The sequence below is a fragment of the Phodopus roborovskii genome, unplaced genomic scaffold (assembly GCF_943737965.1).
Source record: "Phodopus roborovskii unplaced genomic scaffold, PHOROB, whole genome shotgun sequence".
Lineage (NCBI taxonomy): Eukaryota > Metazoa > Chordata > Mammalia > Rodentia > Cricetidae > Phodopus > Phodopus roborovskii.
Window position 1 is genome coordinate 14,613,856 of NW_026126511.1, and position 12,551 is coordinate 14,626,406.

The 12,551-nt window shown below is 36.9% G+C and overlaps 1 protein-coding gene across 12 annotated transcripts in view; it reads left to right on the top strand.

Annotated features, from left to right (window-relative positions):
• The window catches only part of Rbm26 (RNA binding motif protein 26), a 62,865-nt gene that overhangs the window by 18,201 nt on the left and 32,113 nt on the right, over nucleotides 1-12,551 (top strand). For 5 of the 12 annotated variants that reach the window (XM_051195238.1, XM_051195248.1, XM_051195245.1 and 2 more), the window contains exons 4-9: nucleotides 3,324-3,412; nucleotides 4,154-4,371; nucleotides 5,663-5,923; nucleotides 6,666-6,905; nucleotides 7,290-7,460; nucleotides 7,643-7,798. In XM_051195238.1, coding sequence (XP_051051195.1) covers nucleotides 3,324-3,412; nucleotides 4,154-4,371; nucleotides 5,663-5,923; nucleotides 6,666-6,905; nucleotides 7,290-7,460; nucleotides 7,643-7,798 — 1,135 coding nt within the window. The remainder of the gene's footprint in view (nucleotides 1-3,323; nucleotides 3,413-4,153; nucleotides 4,372-5,662; nucleotides 5,924-6,665; nucleotides 6,906-7,289; nucleotides 7,461-7,642; nucleotides 7,799-12,551) is intronic. The other 7 variants (XM_051195244.1, XM_051195249.1, XM_051195250.1 and 4 more) reach the window with 3 other exon arrangements.

Genomic DNA, 12,551 nt, shown 5'->3' on the forward strand with positions numbered 1-12,551 from the left:
GTCATGGCTGTGATTTAGTTAATGCAAAAGAATTAAAAGTTGCAAAGAAAAAGGTTTGAGAGGAAATACGGTGGAAAACGAGTATGGGCATCTAGACTCAGTGGGGGTCACATGCAGTGTGCTTATTAATTCCCCCAAAATGAGTTGTGGCAGCAGCATTTGTTATAAGGAAGAAGTCAGACTTAGTGCTCACTTTTTTGGAAAAAAAAATTTTTTTTTTTCATTCTGTTTGGGTGTGTGTGGACCATGTATGTGCCCAGTACACGTAAGCCTATACTTGGATTGCCCCGAACTGGGGTTATAGATGGTTGTGAGCCACCATGTAAGTTCTGGGAATTGAACCCGAGTCCTCTGTAAGAGCAGCAGTGCTCCGTTTTTATTTGGAGTGGGCACCTTCTACTGACATAGAACAGAATTCCAGACTCCCAAGAGAAAAGCAAGTGCTGGCAGAAACCATTGTGTTTTCACAAACAAGTACAGCGAGCTGTTCTTACCAGGGCACCATAGGCACCAAAGTTTGCAGCAGGTGGCTGAGGACCAGTCTTGTAAGTAGCCCCTTTTAAAGCTTAGCATTCCCGGTCTGCTCTGAGCTCTTCTGCACTGTCGTGGAGTCTTCTAGTTGTATTCTTTGGGATGGTAGAAAATTTGTGTTTTGCTCTTCATATGTTTATTCAGAGAATAAAGTCAAGGTAGTTAATAGGAATTTTCACAAAGCAATAGAAATGACTGCATACTTCAAAATTTTTGGAAGTTTTAAACTGTATTTTATAATTTGTGTTTACATTTGCTCAGTAACCTCAATTATTTAGATTTTCTCAGTTTGACAAAAATTAAAATTACTGGGGATGGTTGTCCCATAGGAAACAGTAGTTGGCATTAATGCCATAATGCTTTTTTTTGGTATTCAGCTAGTTTTAGTTTGAGTGAGTGTTGGTTTTGGTTTTCTTGGGGCAGGAACTAGCTGTTCCTAGCTTGACTGAAACTGGAAGTGTATACTAGGGTGATCTCCAGTGCATTGATAATTCTCTTGGTTCTGCCTCTTACTGCAGTCATATGTCACCATACTTGACCCAGTCTTTCCTTTAAATTTTATTGTTAATGGTGTCCATGCTTGTGTGTCTGTGAGTGCCAGTGCCCACGGTCAGATCTGAAGTTACAGGTGGCTCCGAGTTGTCTGGCAGGATACGGGGAACCAGGCTCAAGTCCTCTGTACAAGAGCAGTGTATGCTCTTCCCCACTGAGCCACCTCTTCAGCTCCTACATACCAGCCAGTCTTACTACAATCCATGATGTTGAAAATGTTAATTTCCTGAGCTTAGTTCAATTTAGCTGTGAAATGGAAATGTTACAGGGTTATAATGAAGAACAAGTAAAATAATGTATGTACAGCAGTTGATATAATAATTGGCACATGGCAAGTTTCAATGATAGTGCCGTTACTATTGGGAGATCCTTGTACTGTGGGAGAAGTAGGTGTGGCTTTTGATTTTTTTTTCCCCTTCCTGCTAATTGTTTTTAGATAAATAATACAGCTTATTGTATAATGATAGATATATAATAATGTGCAGTAATTCTCAAAATTATTTTTACTCTCTTTATATGACTGTATATATTTTACACACATGCACACACACCATCCAATTTAGTTTTATCTTCAGGAGAGGATCATAATATACTCTTACAATTGTTTTGTATTGCCTGACAGTATAGTAGATGAAATGTAAGGAAGAAACCATTGTGTACTGATCATCACTTTGCCCACATAGAGACATAAAAATGATTAAGTTTTTGCCTGCCGGTAAAAGTTTGGGCTGCTTCTAGTTAATTTCGTGTACTTAAATGTCCATGTTTACATACACACATACTTATGGGAAGGGAGAGAGTGTGAGGATGAGATCAAGCAGTACCCGACATTCTGTGTCAGCTTCTGACATATCTGCAAGTATAGGCACATGCCACTACAGCTCGCTTTAAATCATATTTTAATTCTCAAGAACTCTTGAGTTTACGCTGGGCCCTTATCAAATACATGATGATGGTAAAGGCTTAGTATCCTATCTGTTGCTAAAGTTGTTATTTGTAATGTTTTTCTCAACATTTTATGGCAGGTGTTTGTAGATGAGTTTTTAGAATTATCAAAATTGCCACATGGTGTGGAAACTCCATGTTTCTGGCTGGGCATGTATTATGGTGTGTGTGTATGTATATGTGTATGAGTGTATGTATGTATGCATGTATGTAAGTATGTATGTAAAATACCTTGCTGTGAATGTTTGTAGGATGGAATGTTACTTGTTTTTCTTGAAAGAATACATTGTGGCAAATAGGAGGGAAGTGTACCAGGAGATTTGGATATCCCAAGCCTTATAAAACCCACATTTGAGGCTGAGCTAGAAGGGCTTTAAGTTTCAGGTCAGCCTTGGCTATATAGTGAGTCTAAAAGTCCTAAATAAAAGTGCATCTGATAGACTTTGTTAGTACTTGCTTTCTGTATGGATTGCCAAGAGAGTTTGAAGTGAGTAGGAAGAGAAAAAATTGATGGGGGTGCAAATTGTTGAAAACAGCCTTTTCTCAGGCTAGGCTTTTGGTAGGTTTCTGTTTAATTCATGTGGCATACATTTCATACCAGTGGGCTTTTCTGGGTGCTGGAAAGGCTGACATAAATTTGGATGTGTATACTCATAGATTGTATCAGATTTCTTTATGTCCTTACTTAAAATACACAATCTTCAAATAACTGGCTTATTTACAGAATCTATTATCAATATCCTGAATTTGTCTGACTTCTAAATTCTTTCTAATCACCTACTAATGTCCTGTGGAATCAGTGTTGTGAGAAGTATTGTTTGGATGGTGTAGTAATGACTAAAGGGATGGATATTCCTGTAATTGCTTTCTTGTAGCTATAAAATGTGAATAAGAGTCTTATTTTCTATTATTATTGGTATGTTGTACTAAAAAAGTTTCATTTCATGTTATTTTCTCATGTGCTCTTTTATGACTCGATTAGTACTAGTGTGTTCTGTGTGCTCTGATGTGCGACCAAGCCCATGAAATAGAAGCATGACTGTACATTAGACTTCTGAAATAAGGAGAAAATTGTGTTAAAATGAAGACATTTGCCTAAAATGTCTTTTTGTCACTAAGGGTTTATGACTTTACTATTCACTTTAATTTTTTGACAGTTATAGGTTATGGGTTAAAGGGTTGTATTTGGTAGAGAAATGAATTTTCCTTGAATATTTGTGATAATAATTAAAATAGTAACATGACAAAGAAATGCTGTCAGTAAAGTGTCTATTTTTTTTTTCTTTTAATATTAGCTCACAAAGGAGGAAGAGCGAGAGAAAAAGTTTTCCAGAAGGCTGAATCATAGCCCTCCCCAGTCCAGCTCCCGATACAGAGACAATAGGTGACTTACGGAGACACTCTTATGTTTATATTTCCTTCTCTTTAGATTGACTATATTTCTCATAGGGGCAAGTAGCATTTATTATATTTTCTTTGTTCTCTTTTTCCCCCTTTGTGAAATAGGCCCTTCCCAATTAGGTGGCGGGCGCACCCTCAGGCAGTCCCGCCTCTGCCTCTTGGGTGCTAGGGTTGTGTTGCAGGCGTGTGCCACCGTTAGTCTCAGCACTGCTACTCTTTTAGTGCTTCAGGAAAATAAAGCTAGGGCCTTTTCTACCAGGGACATGTAGGTCCAATGTATGTGCTAGGGGTGAGATTGAGAGCAGTGCTTTGTATATCAGTTGCTGTTAATACTGCTCTTCTTAACTTCAGATCCAGTGGCTCTTAATGAGGGATTTTATTTGGGGCTTGAGGTTTTTTTTTTGGTGGGGGTATTGAAAGTTCTCTTTACCATGTTTATTTTCCTGTTATGGTTTCAAAAGTGTTAGGAGTATGATACAAGTGATACTTGCAAATGTCATTGTAAATATATACTATTTATAATATAAGATGCATGCAGATGTCTGTCCTCTAGATACATAATTGAATATTGTATATGAGACTAAGAATTAAGAAACGAGTTGATTTTCTTTTCAAAAGCATTTAGAATAAATAATCTCAGAGTTTGCAGTTTTTTGAAGTTGCCTGTGTTTATATTATGACAGTGACACAACTTACTTATTCATATGTGTTGATAAATTTTTAGAAGCCGTGATGAGAGGAAAAAGGATGATCGTTCTCGAAAAAGAGATTATGACCGAAACCCTCCTCGAAGAGATTCATACAGAGACCGGTATAACAGAAGGCGAGGGAGAAGTCGCAGTTACAGCAGGAGTCGGAGTCGAAGTTGGAGTAAAGAGAGGCTTCGTGACAGGGATAGAGATAGGAGCAGGACCAGGAGCAGAAGCAGGACACGGAGCCGGGGTTAGTGGTCCCTGTATTTGTGATTTTGCTGCAGTTCTTTGCTGTGAAAACCCTTCCATGTGGCTCAGCGTCTTGTCTTTTATCTTTCCTGTCGGCCTGCCTCTGCCTCCCAAGTGCTGGGATTGAAGGCTTGTGCCATCACTGCCCTGCCCAGACTCCTACTCTGATTTTTGAGAATGCCTCTTTTTTTTTTTTTTTCCCTTTCTTTTGGATACAGGTTCTCACTGTATAGACCTGACTAGCTCAGAACTGTCCTCAAACATCCAGAGATCTGCATGCCTTTGCCTCCTGGCTACTGGGATAAAAGACATTCTCCTCCATGGTTGGCTTCTGGGAATGCTGTTTTAAAAACTTTATCATTGTTTATTTTTGTTTTTATTCAAGACAAAGTCTCACTATATAGTTCTGGCTGTCCTGGAACACACTTTTACATAGAACAGGTTGAATTTTGAACTTAACCTGCCTTTGTCTTCCAGGAGCTGGGATTAAAAGTGTGCTTGTGCACATTCTTTAAAATTTTCTATAAAGGATTTTTATTTTATGTAAATTGGCTGATCTTGACATAATGTATATTTATTGAGCAGCTTTGTTTTTAAAAATACTTCTTGGTAGTTTCATGGGTAAATACAATATGTTGGTACTTTTATACTCCCAACTCCTGCCACATCTATTGCCCTCACTTTTCCAACTTGATGTCTTTTTAATATTTTAAAATAACCCATCAAGTCAAATTAGTGCTGCCTGGGTGTGCATTAGTCTACATCACCATCCATTGTAGTGCGGCGAACTTACTATAGGCCTATAGGCCGTGCTACCTAAGTAAGCTGACTCCCAGCCCCTGCAGCTGGCATTGGCAGCTGATAGCTCCTGGGCTAAGAGTGGGGTCTTCTGAGTCTCTGTTCTCTCCGTGCTAGAGATGGCCTGCTCTGCAGGCACCCACATTAGCTGTGAGTTCATGAACACAATGGCCTTACCATGCCTAGAAGGCATTATTTGACATTAGTCTCCCTTGTTTTCTGGCTCTTGACAATTTCTTTGAACTGTGGCTCTACAGTCCTTCTGTCTCCTCCTCAAATGCTTGGAAAAGGCTGTGACATAGCTGTCCCATGTAGGACTGAGCAGTCCAGTTACTTATTTTCTGTACTTTGACAGTGAGTTATGAAGTAACTTTTAAAAGGAGAATATTTGTGCCCAATTTGAACTATTTTATATGTTTAGCAAAAACTGTTTTCAAGATCTATTTTTTTTTTTTAAGAATATAGTTTTATAAGTCATTTCTATTTTATTTTAGAAAGGGATCTAGTGAAACCTAAATATGACCTGGACAGAACAGATCCATTAGAAAATAATTACACACCAGTCTCTTCGGTGTCTAACATCTCATCTGGCCACTACCCTGTGCCTACTTTGAGCAGCACCATAACTGTAATCGCTCCTACTCACCATGGTAATAACACTACTGAAAGTTGGTCTGAATTCCATGAAGACCAAGTGGATCACAACTCTTACGTGAGGCCGCCAATGCCCAAGAAACGTTGTAGAGACTATGATGGTGAGTCACTCAACTGTCTTATCATGGGTTGTTTGTATTTTCACCTAATTTACTTTGTTTTTATGTATTTTATAGGCAGACATTTGTATTTTTACCTAAACTATTTGTTTAGATTGTATAATTCAAAATGAAGGAGTTACCTATGAATATTAGAAAAGATAGATTGGCTTTTATCACTTTATGAATTTCATAATATCTTCTACTAGTTCACTGCTATTAACAATTTGGATTGCTTATAATATTGTTGAGGTTTACCAAAAAAAAATTTGAGTTACTTTTAATGAATCTGCTCACTTTTGAACATTTTTGGCCAAATCATTCTTTAAAAAAATCAACGATTATTAGAATATATATATATATATATATATATATATATATATATAATATATATATATATACACACACACACATATATATATGTATATATATATATACACACACATATATACATATATGGGACCTATAAAGTAAACACATCCCATGTACAATTTTTCAAAGAGAATCAAAGGCTTTTAAGGATTTACTATAAAAGATTATGTTTAGTATTAAAAGCATAGTTTGCAGTATGGTTTTAGTGTAAAACGAGATTTCAGTAATAGGTGTGTTATTTAATTATAAATATTTGAGACAAGTTGTATGTAAGATGATATTATATTACTTCATATGCTTATTTGCTGTTTGTTAGCTCAGAGATAATTGTATTTCCAGAGTTTTTCACATTTATTTCTAATAACCCTTACAGAAAAGGGGTTTTGTATGAGAGGAGATATGTGTCCTTTTGATCATGGAAGTGACCCAGTAGTGGTAGAAGATGTGAACCTACCTGGAATGTTGCCTTTCCCGGCACAGCCGCCTGTTGTTGAAGGACCACCTCCTCCTGGACTGCCTCCACCACCTCCAATTCTTACACCCCCACCTGTGAATCTCAGACCCCCAGTTCCACCTCCAGGTCCATTGCCACCCAGCCTGCCACCTGTCACAGGTCAGCAGGTCACGTTGTTTTCTGGTATTTATTATTAGCTCACTTACAGTCTTTTTATTAAACTAATAATCTCATGCTCGTTTTTGTTAACAATTTCTAATGTAAACCCACACATGGCTGGTAGAAATCAAGTGTCGTGAACAGTTCAGCCTTTAGTGATTTGTAAAAGCCTATGACTTACGTACGTTATGATAATACTTCCTCTGCTTATAGTCCTTCATAGTTTACAGAAAAGCCTGCTTTGGAATAGATTAAAAAAAAAGAAGATTTTTCATAAAAAGTTAACTTACTTAAAGAGCTTGCTCTTTATAGAAAACATTTTAGTTGATAAAAGAGAGCATTAGGTTTGAATGTATAGTAAATATTTCATTTGTTTGCTTTCAGCTGATATTTCTTATTCTTTGGTTTTGACAGGACCACCTCCTCCACTCCCTCCTCTACAGCCATCTGGCATGGATGCGCCACCCAACTCTGCAACCAGCTCTGTCCCTACAGTAGTAACAACTGGCATTCATCACCAGCCTCCTCCTGCTCCCCCTTCCCTTTTTACTGCAGGTGCAGTTTTGGTCCCCTCTAAATTAATCACTATAATTTTAAAGCAGAGCTATAAACATCTAGTGAGTTAAAAATACTGGACATGTCTATTAATGATAAGTTATATGCTTTACTTTTTGTATTATCAATGTTTAAAAGTTATCAAGTAGTTTTCTTTTTATATAATTGTTGTGTAATTACAGTTTTTGTGTTACCAGATACATACGATACAGATGGCTACAATCCTGAAGCACCAAGCATAACAAACACTTCCAGACCTATGTATAGACACAGAGTGCATGCACAAAGGCCTAACTTGATAGGACTGACGTCAGGGGATATGGATTTGCCACCCAGAGGTATTATGATCAATCTTTTCTTATTTCACAATGTTAATAGTGGGAAAAAGGATGGGGTGTAGCTTAGTAGCAGGATGCTTGCTTATCATGCACAAAGCTCTACACTGATCTGTAGCAAAACAAACAAATGACAGAGAAAGGAGAAAACATAATAAGGGAAGCTGATGGTTTGCTTACCTGGTTCTCTGGTCTGTTATCAGTTCCATTTTATGAAATTCCCCCAAAGTATGTGTTTCAGATAACTTGTTTGTTTGTTACATTTTGTTTTATTTGTAATCTCTCTGCTTCACTTAAACAAGAGATCTTCAACCTGTGTGTTGTGACCCCTTTGACAACCTCTATCTCCAGAAGTATTTATGTCATAATTCATAACGGGCAAAATTAGTTACGAAGTTACCATATAATTTTATGGTTGGGGGTCCCCATAATAGGAGGAACTATTAAAGAGTCACAGCGCTAGGAGTGAGAACCACTGATGAGTGTATGATAGAATTCTTGAAGGCTATCCTGGTTTGGATAATTAAATTAATTACCCAAAACTTGTGCTCTATTGCATTTTTTTTTTTTTTGTACACTTGACATGTTAAAATTTTATACTTTTTTCAGCATAAGGAAATATGGGCTAGCAGTAAATTCACGTTCTAAATTAGGAGAGACATTTTTACCTAAATTATAAAAAAACTAGAGTTTAGTTTGAGTCAGGCCAGCAAGAGTTCTTTACTAGCTTCCCACTGTGGTGGCAGTTCAGTTTGAAACAGTGTAGTGACAGATAAATAATAAAGGAGACGAAAGATTGTTAGACAAAATATTATGGAGGTAAAAATAGGTTTTTTATTTTAGTCATGTCATTTGAAATTTGCATTTCAATTTTTTTCTTGCTGTTGTAAGTATAATAAAATATGAAGACTTTTCAGTTGCATATAAAAGTCCAACTTAACTGTACCTATGTGGATTTAGGATTTCTTATAATTTGAGGGTTTGTGTTTATTGTAACCTATCAGATTCTGAGTATCTTCCTTCTATATTTGAAAAGCATGTTGTGGCTGGATATTAAGAACATTCTAATTCAAATTTATGTCACAGAATCTGTTCATATGTTTACCCTCTTTGAGAGCCTTAATGTGTATCTATCGCTACACTGTTAAATTCTCCCTAAGGTGATTCAATAATTAGTCATCAGTGGTAGCAGGAAAAAAAAGATTTCTTTTTTTAGTTGATTCTATGTATGAGATATATACATTGCCTATTATGGAAAAGTAGCCCCTTATGATTATAGTTGTTTGTAATGTTTACTAATTTCTGAATTTCTCTCCTACCCTGATTGGTGTACAGAATTTTTTTTCTTTCTTCATTTGGGTCAGTTATTTTTAATTATGTATTTTTGTACCTGGTTATATATGTGAATAGATGCGCCCAAGCAGTCCAGAAGAGGGTGTTGTTTCCTCTCATGCTAGAGTTATGGGTAGTTGTGAGCTGTCCAATGTGGGTAGTGGGTACTGAGCTCAGGTTATCTGCAAGAGTAGTACTCACTTTTCAACGCTGAGCTATCTGTCCAGCCCTGTATTTCATTAAAAATTCTTTCAATATTCCCTGCTTTTACTGGCAACTCCTACTTCATTCCTGTTTTGCTTCTTTGGATTGATATAGATACATGCTGATACTGAGTAATAGTGTTTCTAAACCCAGTTCAGTGCCTGATTGATTTCTAGTTGTGATTGAGGGAAGGAAGAGAGATTAAATCCTTTGCTATTAAATCCTTTACCACATAGCCATTGGCATCATGGTAATTTCAGCTCTTTGTGAATAATGTTGCATAATAAAGTACTCTTATTGAGAGATACAGGTACACTTACTTAGAAATTTGAATGCCTTTTCTCATAGTCATAACCGTGTAATGATTATTTTAGTACTATGTAGATAACATTGTGCATATTTTGTGTGATAGTTTAAAATGCATTTTATGTTACTAACATGGCTTTTAATTTGTCAGTTGATTTAGGAACCCATTTAAATTGAGGGTTGTTTGTATGAATGCCATGTTTTCCTTTTCAGTCCTTTTTTTTCATCCCAATGTGTTCTTATCAATCCCCTTTTTAGGTTTCAGTTTTCTTGTTCTGGGTTGTGACTGTTGTATAAAAAGCTCATAGTAATATGAATTATTTAATTATTATGCATTTCTGGTAGCATGAACCGTGACATTAATTTATCATGGGGTATTATTTGATAATCAGGCATAATCTTCATACTTTAAATCTTGGTATGGAGTAATCATAAAACAAAACATTTTGGACCCTTTTGATGCTATGGAGTTCTAATATAAAAGTGATGTATTTGCTCTCAAAATTCTTTTTATATTTCTAAGGATGAGAATTGGATAGATGTTTCCCACAGGTGGGTATAGGCAGGAAGAAGAGTTTAATAACTTAAGGCAACTATCTGCTCTCAGTTTTAACTAGAAAAATATTATAGAACTGATAATATTGGTGGGAAGTGGTGTGTGTAGCCTATTGGATACATTTGCTAATTGCATATCATGTGGCACTTCTTTGTTTTTAATACTTATTTTCAAGTAAATCTTAATGAAAGTGAATCTGAAAGAGAAAATAGAGGTGTAGCAAACACATCACTTACTGGGTGAAAAACACTTTATTGTGTTTCTTAGCTTTCAGATAACAGAAGTATGTAAAAGTGGAAAAGGATATCGGATAGCTCAGAGATTCTCCAAAAGAGCCAGTGAGCTAAGTATGGGATACAGGACTAAGACAGTCCTGTTGGAGAGCTGGTCATGTGAGTGCACTCCTACCTACAGAAACCACTGCTGCCAATGCCATCTTTTCCCACTGAGATCAATATGGCATGGCATTCGTACAAATAGTGATACCATACACTGATGAGTCAGTCAGCCTGAGAAAGGGGCCAGTTAAAGCATACACAGCTTGCAACTTACATGGCTGAGAAACTCAACTCCGTCTCAAAAAGGAAGGAGAGCATGTGGGAGTTCACAGGATAGTGATGACATTTGAAGAATTTTAAAATGTGACAGAGCTGGTCTAGCGTAGCAGCAGTGGGAAATGAGAAACAGAAAATTGACATGGTTTACTATAGTTATTAGAAGAGTAATGTAAAGGTTGAAATCAAATACCAGTTTCTGTGTTGGTAATTAGCAAGTGATAATACCATTTGTTACAAAAAGAATAGATAGGTAGGAAAATCGTTTAGTTATTATGCCTGTAAGTCATCTGATTTTTAGAAATACCCAAATTTGAAGTCTGAGACCGATAAAGACAGTTGACTAGAAATTACTTCTTTAAGAATCTTAAATGTAGAGGTAAAGAGTGATAGAATGATCCACTCTGCGTTCTGCATGGTTGGCTAACAGAGGGACAAACAGCTTTTTTGTTAATTTTCAGGTCCTTCCCCCATATTCCCCTGAACGCCTGAGAAATGCTGAGAAAGATAGATAAAAGAAGGACCTTAGGGAGATAATGGAGTGAGATGAGGGAGCCAAGCTTACATGGGGACTGAAAACAGTGAAGCCAAAACTACAAACTAAAGGGATCCCTGAGAGTCCCAAACTGGTGCTGTCTAAGAGGGGAAGTAGTCAACAATAACTGTCTCTCGGAGGCCAGTTACAAACTGTGAAGTAGGGCTGCGCAGGTGGCTTACACGTTAAAAGCATATACTGCTCTTGAAGATGACCAGCATCCACATTGTAACTCACATCTGATTCCTCCTTCTCTGCAGGCACTAGGCATATACATAGTGTACAGGCAAAGTATGCGTACATAAATAAATACTGAAAGAAACCCAGAGTATTCATATTCTTAATTATCAGATAGTGGTATCGGTTTGTTTCTATTTTCTTCCATGAACAAGTTAAGTGTAGTAATTCGAGCAGTTGCCAATTTTCAGAGAGCTAGTGCATGAGTGGGCGTGGTGGGGAGGAGAGGCAGTGCCGGCTACAGTATATGTAAATGAGTGGGCGTGGTGGGGAGAAGAGGCAGTGCCGGCTACAGTATATGTAGAGAGAAAATAGAGCAGTGAAAGGAGAAACTTAGCGAATTTCCCTTTTTAAATGCGGAGTAATGTGAACATAGAGGCACGTAAGCTGTAATAGCAAGTGTTGATGGGCTGGGGTGTTCCAGTGTCATCATCGGAGAGCTAGAAAATGGAAGAAAGCAGCAGGGCTTTGGGACATAGGTTGGAGCCTCAGTCTTTGTGTTTAAATAGATGACCAGAGAAATCTGGAAATAGAAGCCCAGTTAAGACAGCAGGCTACATGAAAAGTAAGACAAGCTGGTACTATGATTGCTTTAGCAGAATGTTTGTAAAATATTGGTTAGGAGATGTTTATAATTCTCTAGCACTACAGTCTTGGCTATTTCCTTTAAAATATATCTTCATTTATGTTAATATAGTGCTATTTAAGCAGTATAATCACAATTTGCTAATTTGCAAGGTAGTTTGATTGTTATGTTTGAGCTTATTAATTATGTCTTTAATTTAAAACTATGAACTTAAAATCTCAAGGTGACTTATTTGTATATTTATATTTTGGTTTTATGATGAGAGTGATGGCAAATTGGAGGAGTGGCATGGATTTTGCCTTTAAAGAAGTAGCCTACAGATTCACATTTGGCATGTGAACTTTATTAAGTCTTGGAGCTAAGTGTGAAGTAAAACTATGTGAAGTAGATTAAAATTTCCTTGGTCTACTGTATTTGAATGTATATTTACTGTTTTGCTTATAAAA